Genomic DNA, 17161 nt, shown 5'->3' with positions numbered 1-17161 from the left:
GAGTGTACCTATACGTTATAAGTGGGGCGTTCGCCTCCAAAAACGGGTTTTTCCCTAGTGTAGATATGGACTTCCATAGTTATACTCATATAGGTACCTATGGCACATGTACCTATTCATTTAAACATGGAGGTATCCATGGATCTGATTATGTAAACTCCTCCATCACTCAGTAGACTTTCCGGCTTAGAGGTGGAGAGCCTCCCACCTTATTGCAACCAACCGCGATACCCTCGCATCTTCGCTTCCGTGGTCTTCCGCCGCCGCCCCAGCCGCTATCGTCCTCCCCAGATGCGAGCGGCCATATGGATGCGGGCGTCGACACGAATGACGTCCGCTCGAAAGTGCTTCAAAATACCCTAGCAGAAGTCGCATCACGGAGCCGAGAGGACACAGACGATCCGACCGAAGCCTGCTGTGTCATCTGTCTCGATAGCATCACCCAACCTTGCGCCGCCCGTCCTTGCAGCCATCGCAACTTCGACTACGTCTGCCTCCTAAACTGGCTAGAACGGCAGACCACATGCCCGCTTTGCAAATGTCAGATCGAGGAGGTCTGGCACGACCTCGAGGGCGACGACCCCGACAAGAAGACGGCCGTCTACAAAGTCCCCCGTCCGACAGAGCAGCCGTCGCAACAGCGTATACAACCACAGCTTCTGCCCTATCCTCCCCGGAGTGACCCCCTGCGGCCGGACCGACGACGTCATGAAGATGCACCTCGGCGGGTGACGCCGGATGAGGCGATCCTCCGCCGGCGACACATCTACCGAAACCAGCTCTACTCCTTGCACGTAGGCTCGAATCGTAGATCCGGGTATCGAGATTTGACACCCCAGATTTTCGCATCCGACCCCGGCATGGTCTCGAGAGCGCGGACTTGGCTGAGAAGGGAATTACAAGTATTCGAATATCTCCACACACCACCGACAGGACAGTTCAGCGACGAAGCGACGACGAGGAGGCGCGCGAACAATGCCGAGTTCCTGCTCGAGTATATCATCGCAATTCTCAAAACCGTCGACATCCAAGGGAGCCAAGGACAGGCAGAGGAGATGCTCAAGGACTTCCTCGGCCGCGACCATACGAGGCTACTCCTTCACGAGCTGAACAACTTCCTGCGCAGCCCGTTATCAATCGAGGCTTGGGATCGGAAGGTACAATACCCCCCGATAAGGAAGCGGCCGATGGAGGACGGGCAAGATAACCAAGACGAACGAGCAAGGCAGAGTCATCGGAGACGATTGGCAGACGCAGAGCTGAATGGGCGGCCCCACGGAGAGCCGGCTGGGCAGAGATGGCGAGCGGGCAGTTCATATCGCCCTACCTACACAAGTCACTACCATCGAACAGCGGAAGACCGTCGTCGGCCTCGACCCGACTAAATCCATATACCCCCCTAACTCCTCTCGTATGCACATTGCGGCCTGGACAGACTGTCTCGGGATCATATCTGTTCCTGTCACATCCTCCGAGTACATCTAACTACGCATCGTATCAAATCATCGCCTCTACAAGATTCGTTAGAAACCCGACCTGTAGCGTTTTCTGGCATTAGTTTCCTTTGCGCCGTGCCATTTATCTAGCTGTTGGGAAACGGTAGTGAAAATCCCCTGCCGGTGCTGTTGGGGCCGCAAGAAACTAGATAGAATTTTACCAAGAGTAGAGGTTTGGATAATGAAAAACTTCTTCATGCCTATCTTTATTTTTATTTTCTTTTGCCTAGGTGCCTACATCTACCTTAGCACCCCTAGGTAGTTACGGTTCATCGTTGCATTAGCCTACGTATGTCCCTCGGTCTCAATTCGAGAACAGGCCTAGAGCTGTCCGTGGCTCCGCGGATTATTGTCGCCTCAAACTACCTACATATGTGTGAATCATCGTCCCAAGCGGAGCACCGGCCAGACCCTACATATACCAACCTCTGTCCACCGGAGACCCCGCTCAAACGCATGCGATGCCTCGGATGACTTGACCGCCGACTCCTCACCCGACATTCTACTTGCGGTCTTGGAGCTCGGATGCGGTCTGCCGTCATCCAAGACAATGATCCTTCGCACGTATGCACGACGTAAACGTGCGATTCCTGGATAGGCTCGCAGGCCCCTTATACGCGGACTCCTCGAGCAAGCATGCCTAGGTATTCTCTCCGAAATCAGTGCTGTGGCTGATAGGAGCTGGTGCTATAGGTACCTGCTGGCTACGTCCCGGTACGCGTTCCCCGTACCTGGTGCGTGTTATCGCACCGTGGGGGCGGCTAAGCCAGAAGAGTACATGCCTTATCTACCAAGGTATGTTAGGTACCTCTAGGCGGGTAGGTATCTTACGTACCTAAGGTACCTATTTAGTATACCCATCCACAGAGACAACATCAACGACAGGACAGATACGTACAGAGAACCTCATGCTACTTGAATACTCCAGGGGATACGTATCTAATGGCCGGGTTGTCGAAGGGACTTTGGCCGAGCATGAGTGGCTACAAGTCTCCAACACAGATCGTATCGAATATCTGTCGAGTTCCAAGAATCGACAGCTCCAGATTCACCGTACAGTTCCGATTTGGGAACTACGCGGATCGATGATTGGTCCATTTTAGGGAAGATCTCTGCTGTACCTAAATATTAATAGACGTACCTAAATTAGAAGGTACCTGTATCTACCCGTGAATAGAGGCTACCTACCTACGCGCTAATCATACCTAAGTACACTTGCCCGCACAATCGGGACAGGGTTAAACCCACAGCACGATACCTTCGAAACCAGAGAGACATTCACTCGCGACGAAACGCCTCTATCAGCATAGGGTTTGCCCGGCAAACTCGCAAGATTTCCTCCTTTCCATTGAGGTGATCTAAGTCCTGTACATTTATGTATATAAACACGTGCGAGTATATACGTACTCTTTTTTTTTTTTCAAGGAACCGAACCTAACCTGCTGATCCGCCCGGACTCGCTCCCGAGCATAAATATCTTCCCCACTTCCCACCAGAGCTACCCATCCTTCCTGCCTCTCCCACCCCCATCTCCTACGTATATATATATATATATATTCCTGCCTATCTCGCGGCCGCCATCTCTGTGCTTTCTTCTTTGCATTCTTCAACCCCGAGCATCTTTCTCATCTAGTTTATTTCCTTTTCCGCCATCTTTTTCATCGCCATTTCTCGTCTACCATCCCGTCCGCCATCTCCTCTATTTCTGCTATCTTTGCCATCTCCAATATATCTTCCATCTTCGCCATCTCTGATATCTCTGCCATCTCTCACATATCCGCCATCTCTGATATATCTCCCATCTTCGTCATCTGTGGCATCTCCGATATCTCTTCCTGATCTCCTCCTTTCCATATATTCTGCGCCAATATATAGCCATATTCCCTTTCTTCCCATCTTTGCCATCCTCTCACTTCATCTTCATATATACTTTTCCTTTTATCTTCACCATCTTATATATATTTTCTCTTTTACGCGTTTCTCCCTTCTTTCCCTCATTCCCCCCGTCCTCTCCGGACACCACCCTCCGGTCCGATAGACGCTGACTGTGTGCGGCCATGAGCAGCCATGGTCCACGTCTCTCGGCCGGAATCCGTTCGCCCTGGTCAGTGAAACAACCCAAACCCTTTGAAGAGATGTGTGTTTGGCCCTAACTCTTGGTTCTTAGCAGGACATTGTACTATCGACAATGGCCGAGGTGCCTCGAACGCTTCCACAGAATAAAATGGGACATGCTCCGTAGACGGCACTAGGGGTTCTGCACTACCCTAACTGCAACGACGTGTCCCGACATTTCTTGTCTCGAAGACTTGGAAAATTGCTTAGCGTTCGGTAGTTTCGTAGATAGAAGACTATTGTATGTTAAAAGACACATCTTATTGAAATTCAGATACATCCTTCCCTTCGTCGTCAGCTTTCAAATGCACCAGAATGCATACGTTAAACGTCAACCTATAGGTATAATGACAAACCCCACATATAGGCACCTGTGTGCGTATTGGCTGGCTCGCTTCGCGTGATACGCGATACTAAGTAATCAACTAGTATGCGAATCTTTAGGATGCTGAACCTGTGCCTAATTAATCTATTCAGGTAACTAGGGGTTAACTGCTAATTGAGGGGTTATATATGGTTCCTTTTACCATGAATATTGGCTTATCTCCCAAGGTGCCGTTGGCAGTGAATAGGGCAGTGAATAATAGGGTGGCGGGGATCCGCACCCGTCTCAAGTCCGTTGCCGTCCTAGTATAGATTGCTACGTATCGCTCGACCCCACGTTGACCCTAACGACAGGATACAACAACTCGCCCCGTTTATCCCAGTACCTCGGCACGACTGCCGGGCCGCCCGCCGGCGGCATCGCACGCCTCACGGGGACGAGGTCGCCGACGTACATCTCCTCGACGAGTTTCCACACGCGCCTCCGGTTGCGGAGGCCTCCCGGCACCCCCAACGAGCTCGCCTCGGCGTCCCAGGTGCGCCAGTTCTCCTGGCCCAGCTTGCGGACGAGGAGCTCCCAGTTCGGCTCGGGCCGCGGGCCCTCAGCCTCCCACCGCGCGCAGAAGCGCGCCGCGGCACCCGCGTCGAGGTCCCGCAGGAACGGTAGGCACTCGCCGCGCAGCAGCACCTCGCGCCACGCCCACTGCGGCAGCAGCCCGTTGCACGCCGCCGGGAGGCCGCCGCGCGCCGCCAGGAACGAGCATATGTGGTCGCGCAGCTCGGCCGGCAGGGCGGCGAACCGCTGCTGGAACGCAGCCGCGGCCGGGCCGGGAGCAGCGGGCGGCGGCAGGGCCTCGAGGCTCTGGAGGACGGCCGCGGTGAGGTCGGGTACGGCGAGGGGATGCGCGGCTTCCTGCGGGCGCGGTTAGCGGACGGCTGAGCGGGGCGACGAACGCGCGACACGTACCCAGCGCTCGGCGCCTGCGTCGCGGTGCTCGGGCAGGTAGTAGCCGTGCGGGAGGGGGACGCGCTGGGGGCGGGGCGCGGCGCCCACGGCCGTGCCCGCGTAGTAGCTGTCGTCGACCTCGTAGCGGGCGCGCAGGGCCTTCCAGAGGGCGCGCAGGTCGCGGAGGGGGCCGCGGCGCACGGCGTCCTCGGCCAGCGCGAGGCACGCGCCGTGCGTCGCGACGTAGTACGGCGTCGACAGGTACTCGCCGTCGACGACGTCGCTGTACGACTCGTTGGCGCGCACGCCCCAGTCCTCCCACCCGGCGTCGTTCCACCACCCGAGCGCCGGCGCCGGCGGCTCGGAGCCCACGAGCCGCAGCCGGTTCCCCTCGACTACGCGCGCCGCATCCTTGCGGATCGCCGTCGCCGCCGCTCCCGGGTCCAGCCGCGGCGCGTCCGCCCGCTTCCCCCCCCGGTAGTGCACCTCCAGCTGCTCGAACTCGCGCGCCGGGTCGCTGAGCAGCACCGCCTCCGTCTGCCAGCTAGTGCCGCCGTCAGGCGCCGCCGTCTCCGGCGCGATCACGTAGCCGCAAATGGCGCAGCACAGCTGTCCCTCAAAAGAAGACGCGGTAGCCATCCCGCCCCGCCTTACTTCATGTCCCTAGCTTGGTTAGGTAGACGGGTGGTCTCTGCCCTGCTTATTGTTGCTTCCCGCCCCTAGTCTCGTCGTCGTAGCTCTTCTTGGTGAGGGTTCTGGGAGGGAGAGTGACGATTGTTTTTTGCGGCGGTTGGTAAGAAGGCCTTTGCCAAGCCATCGGCGGGGTCCCTCGATTGTATGAGGGCTTACTTGGCGGTGAGCTGACGGGGGTTACTCCATCTCAAAGGATCGCCACTCCGCCTATTTATACGCCACCTCCTATTGGCGACCCGGGGAATCGCATCACAGCGTAGGAGTGGCGGCGGGTGATCGACTAATCGGCCAGCCATAGTGAGCATAAGAATGGGAATGTCGCAAAGCATCGCCTTTCCTACCTGCATAGTGCAGCGTCCCACAAGTCGCGTGGAGGCTGGGGTAGGTAATATTCGGTCTCAGCCGAAGGACGCTTCTATCCAATGACTTGAAGTCGTGCATTACCCCTGCGAATGATATCAGAATGATACTGGGTATGTGAAGATGATGGCCCTACGTTGTGATACGACCGGTACGATGTCATCGCCGCCTGTCATCGTCGCTTGTGGAACTTGAATATTAGATCGTGTGCGATAGGCGAATTATTAGATATTACTGACATCCGAGCATTAGACGAGCAGGAAAGAGAACCCACCGCCCCTGATAATTACCATTAAACGGCCTATTGGTGCCTCAGTACGTCTTGGTACTATAATAGCCGCCATAGCCTAGACTCGAATGATGGGTAGGTATCGGGTATCCCGACACAACGGGAATTTCCACTTTGGTTTATTGCCGTTGACCCTTCGATGCATCCCGGATATTTCCTGGTGGCTCTTAATCCACTATACTTCAGGTGGCTATGGATAAAGCACAGTCAAGTCAACTGTCACTCCTTACTCGCCAGGACTGGTAGGATGGAGGTTATCAAGAACGTTAATGGACAGGAGTAACGAGGGCTTATGAAAGATGCTGCTAAGCTCCTCCATGGCGTTGAAAATTTAATAAACATATACTTGCCGCCAACCCCTAAATTGAATCTAGTTTTGTCTCTAGGAATAAACCGGATATATCTACTACATGAGTCTAAAAGTTTTCTTGAGAAAATAGTTGGAGACAAGTACTATGTTACTGTTCTGATTCGCTTACCCACCATTGCAAAGCTATGATATTGCGTAACCATGGAGGGCACAGCTATATACGTTGAGTGACTGCGAGTTACCTTAAGCAATTAATGTTTAGGTAGTTAATATTTCTTGACATTCTAGGCCCGGATAGTCAATTCATTAAAGACAGATCTTAGTCTACTCTTTAAAATTAACTAAATGGCTATTACCCATTAGACATGATTCCACGGATTGGTACATGTCCTTATGTTCTTGTGAATGTTTCCGTAGCTCTGTGATGCTTGTGTTTATATTCATACCGTTTCGTATACCTCTCTTAAGATTGATCCTTTTATCAGCGGTTAATGGACGGCTAGAATGTATATTTTAATATAGGTTGTTCAATGTGATAATACCTTGAGTTTTTTTTCCTAACAATGCCACATGTATTACAATAGATTGTCCACAATGCGGAAGTAACCAAGCCATGTTAGGAATAAAAATCAATGACATACCTAACATTCTTACATATTCACTACTCAAGTGACGCATGTTCTATCTGTGCCAAAAGAATTGTTTCTTGCTGTAACATGTAACGTAGATGCCGTGTTGTGAATATAACCAACAACAGGCAGGACCCAATGAGGGCTGATAGAAGCAATACAACACGACAATAGCCACAGTGAATTGAACAATGCAGAAAAAACGCCACTGTCAACTTGTCTAAGCCGTCGCTCTCCTACTATTCACCAATATGTGAACAGAAATCTAGTTATAAATCGAGTCCTCTTACGAACTTCTCTGGAACTCCCCTCATCAACACGCCGCTCATTAGCAAACTGACCACCAGACACCGCTACCATCAGACACTGAACTCGTCTTTCGCCATAAGCATACCAACCGCCATCACCAAGATACCACGACATCAGCCTGGTAAACAACAACCAAGTCCCTGACCGCACTCCCAGCAGCAAGTCATAGACAAGAGACCACTAGTCAAGATGTGCCACGCCACCAGAACCGACCTAGCCTGCCCTACCTGCGGCAGGGTCTTTTTGTATATCCGCAGCTATGACCCGTGCGACAGCCCCTACGCCTGCCAGCCCTGCTGCCCGAACCTCACTGTGACATATATGGGCGTAAGGATCATGGAGTGTGAGGGCTGTGAGGCGGTGCGCCTGGCTGCCTCTAGATCCTCCTAAACGCTAGGTACTTGTCATAAGCATGGCATCCTATAGCAACCAACATTCCCCCTTCCAACCCCCCGCCCCCCTCCTCTTAATATCTGTGGGGGCCGTCGAGGGGGCCCTGGAGGGGGTCGTCAACAGGTATTCCGGGGGGTCATCAAGAGGCCCGTAAGCGGATTGAGTGCGGGCAGTATTGAGGGGGCCGGGAGAGGCCTATATCCATCTATTATTAGCCTTCTTAGCCTTTAGTTGAATGCTACTCTGGGCCTTTGCGTATCACTTACATCCTGTTCTATTTTTCTTTGTTCATGTATATGTATTTGTGAATGCCGTGAACAAAGTCCATTGTTGTCTAGTAGGGTGGTGGTAACCTGAAGACCCCATTATACTCTCCAGAGGGGGAGACCCGAGGACAGAGCTGTGTATAGGTGTGTGGTTCTTGTTGTTTTCTAGTCCTTTTCAACCGGCCGTTCTTCATGAGGTTTGTACCAAAAACTTAATAGTCACCTGTTTTCATTGTTCCTCTTAGGCATAAACCCTTTACGGCATGATCCAGCCCGAGGCCACATCCTGGACAGTTTAATCGAAACATAAGGCGATGTGCCCAGGTGAAAAATGAATATTTCCATCACCCTTGTTCTTCCATGCGGTTTGGATAGGAGGACGCCAAGCCTGTATGCACCCCCATTACACCTATCACTGGAGTAGTTGTACGCCTCCAGATGTTATTAATCTTGCCCCTGAACTCGAGTTTTGCCATAACAACAGGCAATCAAGAGCCTATTGGGGAGCATTTGAATCTCTGAATAAGGATAATTAGGGCTATTTTAACACCTCCCGAGGCCCAGGAAGCAGATCTCTCCATCATAAAGACGTTGGCTCGGCATGGTCTCCGGCCTGGCTTCCTTCCCAGTCCTCCCAGAACTCGAAAGGCTCGTCCCCAAAGGCGACCTCCCCGTTGCGATGCTGGAATCGCCATACTTCAGTCGGTCGCCCTCCCGCTCTGCAGCCAGTAGAGGCATCGACGGCATAAAAACCCGGAGTCTTGCCGGCCTCGAAGCTGCCAGGTTCCCATAGCCACCACGGCGCGTCGCGTAGGCGTTTGAGGTGGGAAGCGTGCTCGCGCATGTTCCTCTCCACCTCCGCGTCCGTTAAGTACGATGTGCCTGCTTCTCTGAAATCTTCTTCCAGCTCCTCGTCGTCCCCGCCGGCCCCGTGGTGAACGCCGATAGTAGCCGGATCGTCCAAGTAGTTCTCGCTTAGGTTCCCGGCCGTGGCAATATCCTACTCGTCCCCGTGGCCTCGGTTCCTGCGGCCGCCGATCTGGTTTCGGCCTTCGATGATTGCCATCGTCTTCCAGTCCTCGATGCTGTATACTGGCTCGTCGTAATCAATATACAAAGGTGCGGATTTACCTAAACAGCTTACGGTCTGCTCGCGTAAGATTTTGTGGTTGATCCAATCGAGAGCCTCTGATTCCCGGACGAATACGCTGTACTCCGGATAATGCGGGATGATGGAGAGCTCGTTCAATTTAGTCCCCGCCGACGAGTAGATAGTGGCTAGATTGCTGAGAACGTTAGGCCTCAAGTTGCCAACCACTTTGAGTGACTCCAGAGAGCTCGCGTGCCTTGCGATGAGGCCGAGGAACGTGAACCGCTCCAGCGTCATGTCTACGACGTGTAGGAAGCGCAAGCGGGGAAGATATAGCCCTGAGCTGCCAAAAAGGCGAGTACATAGATATCCTCTTCCACCCACCAAGGCCTCGGCCTGTGGATGTGTTTGTTCAAAGCACAATCGAAGGTGGGTAAGACCCTTAGATGCCATGATGAAGTCCCGTAGACCGTCGACACTCGAAGAGTTAGGGACCGTGCTGATGCAGAGGTCTAGGTGCGTCAACGTATTGAAAACGTCGCAAAGCCGTTGGATCCCGACGTGTGGTAAGCTTGTGAGCTCGGTTACATCGGCATAGTAGAAGCAAGTGAAGGGGTTACGCTGGTGAGGGCGCGGCCCCCGCAGATGCGATGCCCCGAAATATAAAAGAGCAGGGACCGTCGAACCGAACGCCTCAGGGGCACCATCAGGTCGGGGAACATAATGCTGCAGAAGCTGTGCTGTCATCGGGTAGCCTGTGGAATTCTTAGCGAGCGGTCGGCTCGGGTGCATCGGCTGGATGGCAAAGGTGTGCACGTTAGGCATAGCATCCAACGCCTTCTAGAACGCTGTCATGAACCCTCTACGCCTCATAATTTCCTTCGTCGACGTTATCAAGTGCTGGCCAGGCCGTAGGTATGGGCTGTGACAAGCGAACCGGAAGAGACTCGGGGCTTGCTGCTGGAGATGCTGATAAAAGTGTTCATCTTCGGTGGATTCCCCGGGGTCGCGTCTTGACGGGATATCTGTCTTGTCATTGGGGCTGGGGAAGAACGGCGTATTGTTCTCGAGTTCATACCACACAACTATTTGAACCTCTTGTGCTAGGTGAGGCCGCGATGCGATTTGGAAGAATGCGCCGTCGTCTTTCTTTAGTCGGGATACGCAAATTCGGCGGAAGAGCAGATTCGTGGCGGACTTGGTCCAGTGGCGTTGCACGAGCCTGAGCGACTTGAGGTCCTCGCTCGAGATCTCGGAGCAGGAAAATATGTTGGTAAGTATTTCTGCAGGTAATTGCCGACCCATGACGGTAATTTGAACCTGCGGTGCTTGTGTCTTGGATGAGATTTGGGCGGGTTTACCGATGCGTGCATGGATACGATAAGCGAGGGGACGAAGTAGAGGAGCCCTGCGGGAGCAGCGAAGAGATGGGCGGGACGAACTGGCTGGCTAGAGGCTTCACTTCCCCAGATCAACGTGATCCCAAAATATGAGGAAGAGGCGATGGAGGAGGGGGGAAACTCTATGATGTCTGATCATCATCTTCAGCTCATACAGCCGAGAGAGTTGGGCCTGCCTACGGGCATAACCAGTCGCTAGGCTTAGACCAAACTGGCGATAATGAACCCGTATTAGAAAGGGATCGCTCTATCCTGAAAGATGGGCATATAAGAGACCGAGAGAGTTCCAGTAGGGAAGTGGGAACCCCTCTTCCATCCCTCAGATTTTCCTCGTCGACCCTCGCAGTCTGCAGGCCAGACACGCCGCACATGCATTTCGGGATCGCGCCGCTCAAGACATGCATACCCAACAATAATGCCATGTCCGTGTTAGAAGCGCGAAGACCGATATCGATGTGTTATATCTGGGACAAATTCGGCGATATCCCGCCCTTCACGTCGACAACCGGAGAGCAAACAGTGAACAGAAAACAGAAAACAGAAACAAATAAACACACGCAGTGCGAAATAAAAAGGCGCGGGGTAAAGACCAGGGGACCAGGACCAGGCCAGCTTACGGGCAGGTATATGATTCCGCGACATACCCACCTCTTCTTATCCTACCCAATGCATCCCGATTCCCGTCTTACATGGTACAAGTTGGGGACAGACTCTCTCCCGTCGTTTTCCTTCCCTCTCTTCATTCTACCTTTCTCTCCTCTCCCGCATTAGGGCTTGGAGGGAGAGCGAAAGCACGTAACCTACTTCCCTGCTGATCCTTCGGGCCGAAGTCCAGCGTCCAAGTTGGGCCAACGCCGAGTTGTGTGGAGTGCGCGTTGCCTCAATATTGGCGACGAGGGATTCCGGCTGCAGGCAGCTCGACGATAATTGAACACCGTCATAGATTGGCGAGGACCACGTCTTGGATATTTCTTCGCGGGCAATTGATAAAGGTCCGGACTGGTCTCCGTCTCCCGCCCTTCTCCCCCTTCCTTTCGCTCGCCTTCTGCCCTCTTCTGCTTACGCTTACCTACATACTTACGTACCTACCGCCATCTGTCCTCTCTCTTTTTCTTCCTCTTCCTCTACTTGCTCCCGTCCTAAACCCCTTTCTCTGCTTACTACGTGCCCAGATATTCACGAGTTTCCCCTGTCTCCCCCTCCCTCCCCTACCACCGTGTTTCTTCTCTAGGGACAGCAGATAAGCAGCAATCCGCTGTCCTCCCTCAGCTGTCGATAGCAAAACAAACACACGTTACCTACCGTGATTCCCTCCAGCGCCGGTGCATTGCGAGACAAACCCCGTCGCCCCAGTCAGTCGATCCCCTTCCTGTCCTCTACCATAGCTGTCACTCTAACACGCAGGGTCTACATACAGTATAGGCTGTGTTCGCACGTCTGTCGTCTTACGTGCTGACTCGTCCGTATTCCCTTGCCCGCTGCCGTCTGTCCCGCGGATCCAAAACTGAGGCCTGACCCTGGTTCGCCGTCCGACGCCACACGCTTTCAATCGTTGGGCCGTCACACGTCAACCCTCTCCAACCTAACCCGACTACCTACCTCCCTGCTTAGCTGCTTCGCTGCTCGGGTACTAGTTCTACCTATTGTCAGGCGACGCCGCCGGGACCGCACCCTGGGATAGGCGTGAATTGGTCGTGCTCCCGCTCCTGCTGCTACGCCTCGCGATGACGACCCCCAGCCCGTCCTCGACGCTGCACCTGCCGCGCATGCTGTGCCTGCACGGCGGCGGCACCAACGCGCGCATCTTCCAGATGCAGTGCCGCGTGCTGTCGCGCGCGCTCGAGCCGTACTTCCGGCTCGTCTACGCCGAGGCGCCGTACGCGTCGACGGCCGGCCCGGACGTGCTCTCGGTCTACGCCGACTACGGCCCCTTCAAGCGCTGGCTGCGCTGGCTGCCCGAGCACCCGGAGGTCGACGACGCAGCCGCCATCGCCGACATCGACCGCGCCCTGCGCGCCGCCATGGACGCCGACGACCGCGCCGGCGCCCGCGGCCCCTGGCTCGGCCTGCTCGGCTTCAGCCAGGGCGCCAAGCTCGCCGCCAGCCTGCTCTTCCGCCAGCAGGCCCGCGCCGCCCAGCTCGGCCCCGCGCGCGCCGGCTCCGACTGGCGCTTCGCCGTCGTCATCGCCGGCCGCGCCCCCATCGTCTCCCTCGACCTCGACGTCTGCCGCTCCGCCCTGCTCAGCCGCCCCTCCCAGATCACCGTGCCCCCCGCCGCCGGCGAGCCCGGCGGCCCCGACCTCATGGAGCTCGCGAGCGGCAGCCACGTCCTGCGCCTGCCCACCATCCACGTTCACGGCCTCCGCGACCCCGGCCACGCCCTGCACCGCGAGCTGTTCGAGGACTACTGCGACCCGACCACGGCGCGCCTCATCGAGTGGGACGGCGACCACCGCATCCCCCTCAAGACGTCCGACGTCCAGCCGCTGATCGACGACATCCTCGACGTCGCGAGGGCGACGGGGGCCCTCAAGTTTTGAGAAACCACGAGGGGAAGTTAGGTACCTACTCGATCTCGGGCTGGTATTTTAGAGAGCCGACGGCTTGCGTAGGGTGGGGATACCACCGGTAAAGATAAACGATAGACATTTAGATTGAGCGGCGAGAACCATACTGGCATTCCCTATGCCACATAGACGCGTCTTACGGGGTTCTGACGTTCAGGCTGAGCGGGTAGGGTAGGGACTGAAATTAGCCGGATATCGTGCCAGAACAGGGAACACTTGCCAGCCATGGACAGTATTACGTCTCAAATCATGGCATCCTAATAGAGGAGGAAGAGATAGGCTCACAACCGACCACCTCCAACTCTACGTAGCCTAGGGAAATGAAACGGTCTACTGCTAGTCCCGCTGTATACCTGTGAAAGCAGGTCTGCGTTGGCCCAGATATACGCATGGGTAGTATATACCTCGACACAGGTATACCTACCCGCGACGCCCTCTATCTCTACCCTCCCCCTTCCACCCCTCCCGTCTCCGCCTCAGTGCTCAAACCTGAAGTCGAGGCGCTTGTTGCCCTCGTCGGTGGTTGTATCGAGGTACGCGAGGCGCTGGGCCGGGGTCAGGGCTCGCCAGCGGCGGTCGCGGTAGCGGTTGCGCAGGACGTAGTAGGCCTTAGTGAGGCCGTAGAGGACGATATTCATGCCGAGGATGCCGAGCAGCTGGCGGTTGCCGCGGCGGTAGCGCGGCGCGTCGTCGGCGCGGTAGATGTTCGACGCCACGATCCCCCCCGCCTGGCAGAACATGTTGTAGCACGCCGCCGACACCGTCCGGGACCGCACCGTGTTCGAGTTCCGCGAGTTCCAAGCCACCTGGATTGGATGCGCTGCAGCGGTGCGAGGTGGGCAGTTAGTACTCGGGATCTCGAGTTTCTCAAATCTCCACTGCTCGCTCTCTCTATTCCCTATGTTGCCCCTGCTTATACGGCGTGGGAAATAAAACGGGGAAGGCAGAGGAAGAAGAACTATGGAACCGGCTTACGGTTGGGATAGCCTAGCAGCAGAGTGGTAACGGTCCATATCACCCACCGGCTGGTGGTGGTCATGTCGACGACGTTGAGGTAAATCAAGAAGGGCAGGGCCCAGATCTGCCCGACCATCGACATCAGAGTGAGCTCTCCGAAAATCTCGGCGGCGTAGCTAAGCGCGAGCATCGTGATGACTAGGCAGAGAATCTCAGCAGGCGAGCAGTTGACGGGAACGGGCCCATATGTAAACATCTACGAGTCTAGGTGTTTGTGCTTACTGTGAATCACGGTATACGGGATCGTGAGCAGGTTCGACGTGAACGTGCTGAAGTTCATCTGCCGTAGCGATAGGGTTAGGTACTGCCCTTCGGGTGTCATCGGAATCTGGAAGGATAGGCCGAGGATGTACAGCGGCCAGAGGTCGTAGTCTTGGAGGCACTTCCACAGCAGACGGGGCGTGATCGGCTGGCGGTTGTGCATCTCGCTCTTGCTTGGGTCCTCGCGCAGCACACGGTTGACGATGATGGTCTCCTCGCGCTCCGTGAACCAGCCCTTCTTCCCCCGGAACCAGCTAGCGGTCTGGCACGGGCCCGGCGGCATCAGGAGAAAGGAGAATATCCCGACTACGGCGGTAACCAGAGCCTGCGCCACGCGAGTTAGCCCGGACGAGTGGGGAGAAGCACGATGTAGGATCGGACATCGGATAAGGCGACGTACCTCAAGGAGGAACAGCCAGCGCCAGCCCGAGTAACCGAGTACGCCGCGCATCTGTAGGAGCCCGGCCGCTAGAAGCGCGGATAGGATGTCGGCAACGCTCATCATGGTCCAGAAGAAGGCCAGACGGAGGGTTAGCTCGTGGTGCTTGTAGAAATACGACAAGTAGAGGATGACCTAGAGGGGCCGGGGCAGATCAGTCAGTATTGTCCCCATGTTCTCCGCCGCATATTTCGAGCAGGCGCGCAGCCGGTTGACGGAGTTGCGCGATCGCTCTCCACTCACATCGGGGATGAAGCCTCCCTGCAAGATCGCTAGCAGCGCCCGCGTAACTAGGAACGAGGACCTCCCGCTGAGCCAAAACTGGGCTGCGGCGACGACGCTCCAGAGGACCATCTGCATGGGGATCCAGCGGTCCGGGCCCATCCACTTGGACACGAGCTGCGAGGGCAGCTCCGCACATAAGAACGACAGCTTGAAGACCGTGTTTCCGAGGTTGTAGTCTGCGCGTTTGCCCTTAGTATACTGTGTCAGGATTCCGAATTGTCGCTCGACTCGAGGACAACGGAGCAGCCAGGGTAGCCAGATATCAAGAGGCATGGAGGGGGAAGGGGGGGGGGGGGGGGGGGGGAGGGTGGTGACGAATAGCTGCTGCACGTACCGTTCGTGGTCAAGTGAAGGTCGTCGAGGAAGTTGTCCGTCAGGGCCTGCGATATATTGGCGCGGTCCAACTCGAGGGCCATGAACATGATGCAGGCCCATATCATGATCCTCCAGTCGCACTTGCGCACCACCGCATATTCCTCCGCCCACGTCCACCGAGCCCTCGGATCGAAGCGATGCGAGTTCTCCCTATCATCCACACGTTGGTCAGACGCCAGGCCTTTGCGTATCTTCTCCCTCAACCACGTGGGGGCGCGGGGCTAGACTCGTGTGTGACGCCCAATTACTTACCAGTCCTCGCGGGGTTGATATTTCTCCGCGGCCAGGGGATCGTCAAAGACGCTGGGCTGTTCGCACACACAACATTCGTCATCAATATGGACTTGAACCCCTCAAGGCATTCGGAGTTTGGAGGATTACCAGGGTCGCGATTGCGTTGGGATCAAACCCCTTGGTCCGCTGGAACCAGAAGCGCTTCTCTTCCTTCAGCACTCCCAACGGCGGGATGCTATCGAGTGAGGTCGTGGAGGCGCTTGCCGGTTTCTTGTCGCCGACGGCGTCTTGGACGAGGACGGTTGCCATGCTTTTTAATGGCGTGCTTGTTTGGATACCGAAATATGATCGGACCTATCTTCCTGTGGCAAGCTGAAAACCCAAGATACCGAACGCCATGCTTTATACAGGTGCGCCCTATCTGGTCCGGCGGGAGAGTGTAACATTGCAACCCTAGCCGTATGGCATCATCGGTTACGATGATTACCAACATACATACCCATCAGAAGGACCTGGTGGCCAGTGTATGCGGATTTCCGGCTTAGGCCAATGTCCCATTTCGCATACTACGGTATGGATTCCATGACAGGCCTGAGCACCTGAACTCCCCTCTCCAAGCCGAATAAGCGAGAGCAGTGGCGTTGCGGTAATAGCTCATATATTGCTCACTGACGGGCCCGGAATTAAACTCTATAGGTTTCTTCCATCTCAGTTATGATAACGAAGGATCCGACGGGTGGGACGACATGGGGATAGTCTTTTCTGTAACCTGTAGATACCGGCTTTTCTATGGGACGGCGTTCCACCATGGCCTATGAAATGGCGGTATTATCCTAGATGCGGCTACGGGGACCCTACCAATGCCTCGGGACACCGGAGATAGCTCGCCAATTCCACCTCAGGATTGTGCTGCCCGGAAAGCGGTAATATGACTTAGAGCGTACATTTAGGGTCTTGAATGTCTGCCGTGGCTACAAGAAAATATCGAGCACGGCAATCTAAGCTCAGGGGTTAGGCCATTTCAACTATTGAACAAGCTGGCGATAAGCTGGTGATAATCCACGAGAAACCCCTCTCAGAAGCCGAAGTTGACAAGATTCGAAGGCGTAACTGTAAGCTGCAAGGATCATGTTGCACATCGCCTCTCCGATGTTCGATGATGACAATTGGAGGTTGAATGTCGCGATGTGTCGCCATCAGGATTGACCATCTAGGCCATGAGAAATTTCCCCAACCCTCATTGGTGCCTTTGCTGCAGCTTGAGCTAGAATGAGACCAGCATCATCCAAGGTTGCGATAAGTTATCCGACGGACCCTTGTCGGAATACTCGACGAAGTCGTACGGACAGAGGAGGTGGGATAA

The 17161-nt window shown here is 55.2% G+C and overlaps 5 protein-coding genes across 5 annotated transcripts; 2 read left to right on the top strand and 3 right to left on the bottom strand.

Moving 5' to 3' along the window:
- Positions 1-92: 92 nt before the first annotated feature.
- Positions 93-1840, top strand: GGS23DRAFT_565096 (uncharacterized protein). Its single transcript, XM_051516192.1, has one exon. It carries the CDS (start codon positions 306-308, stop codon positions 1383-1385), a length of 1080 nt encoding a protein of 359 aa, XP_051372441.1. The 5' UTR covers positions 93-305; the 3' UTR covers positions 1386-1840.
- A 2411-nt stretch (positions 1841-4251) lies between these two features.
- GGS23DRAFT_604744 (uncharacterized protein) lies at positions 4252-5520 on the bottom strand (the record flags this gene model as incomplete). The annotated part of the gene is made up of 2 exons (XM_051519646.1): positions 4252-4848; positions 4903-5520. 2 exons carry the CDS (start codon positions 5518-5520, stop codon positions 4252-4254), a joined length of 1215 nt encoding a protein of 404 aa, XP_051372440.1.
- A 3457-nt stretch (positions 5521-8977) lies between these two features.
- GGS23DRAFT_511757 (uncharacterized protein) lies at positions 8978-10377 on the bottom strand. The gene has a single exon (XM_051514560.1). The coding sequence runs from the start codon at positions 10043-10045 to the stop codon at positions 9131-9133; it is 915 nt and encodes a 304-aa protein (XP_051372439.1). The 5' UTR covers positions 10046-10377; the 3' UTR covers positions 8978-9130.
- A 1967-nt stretch (positions 10378-12344) lies between these two features.
- On the top strand, positions 12345-13160 carry GGS23DRAFT_604743 (serine hydrolase FSH; the record flags this gene model as incomplete). The annotated part of the gene is made up of 1 exon (XM_051519645.1): positions 12345-13160. The coding sequence occupies one exon, from the start codon at positions 12345-12347 to the stop codon at positions 13158-13160; it is 816 nt and encodes a 271-aa protein (XP_051372438.1).
- A 254-nt stretch (positions 13161-13414) lies between these two features.
- Positions 13415-16107, bottom strand: GGS23DRAFT_620549 (MFS general substrate transporter; the record flags this gene model as incomplete). The annotated part of the gene is made up of 8 exons (XM_051521111.1): positions 13415-14007; positions 14163-14342; positions 14427-14790; positions 14866-15039; positions 15148-15365; positions 15524-15714; positions 15817-15872; positions 15946-16107. The coding sequence occupies 8 exons, from the start codon at positions 16105-16107 to the stop codon at positions 13664-13666; spliced, it is 1689 nt and encodes a 562-aa protein (XP_051372437.1). The 3' UTR covers positions 13415-13663.
- Between the last annotated feature and the right edge of the window lie 1054 nt (positions 16108-17161).

Source organism: Durotheca rogersii, assembly GCF_024521655.1.
Source record: "Durotheca rogersii strain YMJ 92031201 chromosome Unknown GGS23scaffold_8, whole genome shotgun sequence".
Classification (NCBI taxonomy): domain Eukaryota; kingdom Fungi; phylum Ascomycota; class Sordariomycetes; order Xylariales; family Xylariaceae; genus Durotheca; species Durotheca rogersii.
Note: the sequence above shows the minus strand (reverse complement) of the source record. Positions and strands in the feature narration are given on the sequence as shown.

Bases quoted from the DNA above. Each gene is read 5' to 3' on its own strand.
- GGS23DRAFT_511757 (XM_051514560.1), bottom strand. From the start codon at position 10,045: ATGCCTAACGTGCACACCTTTGCCATCCAGCCGATGCACCCGAGCCGA.
- GGS23DRAFT_565096 (XM_051516192.1), top strand. From the start codon at position 306: ATGGATGCGGGCGTCGACACGAATGACGTCCGCTCGAAAGTGCTTCAA.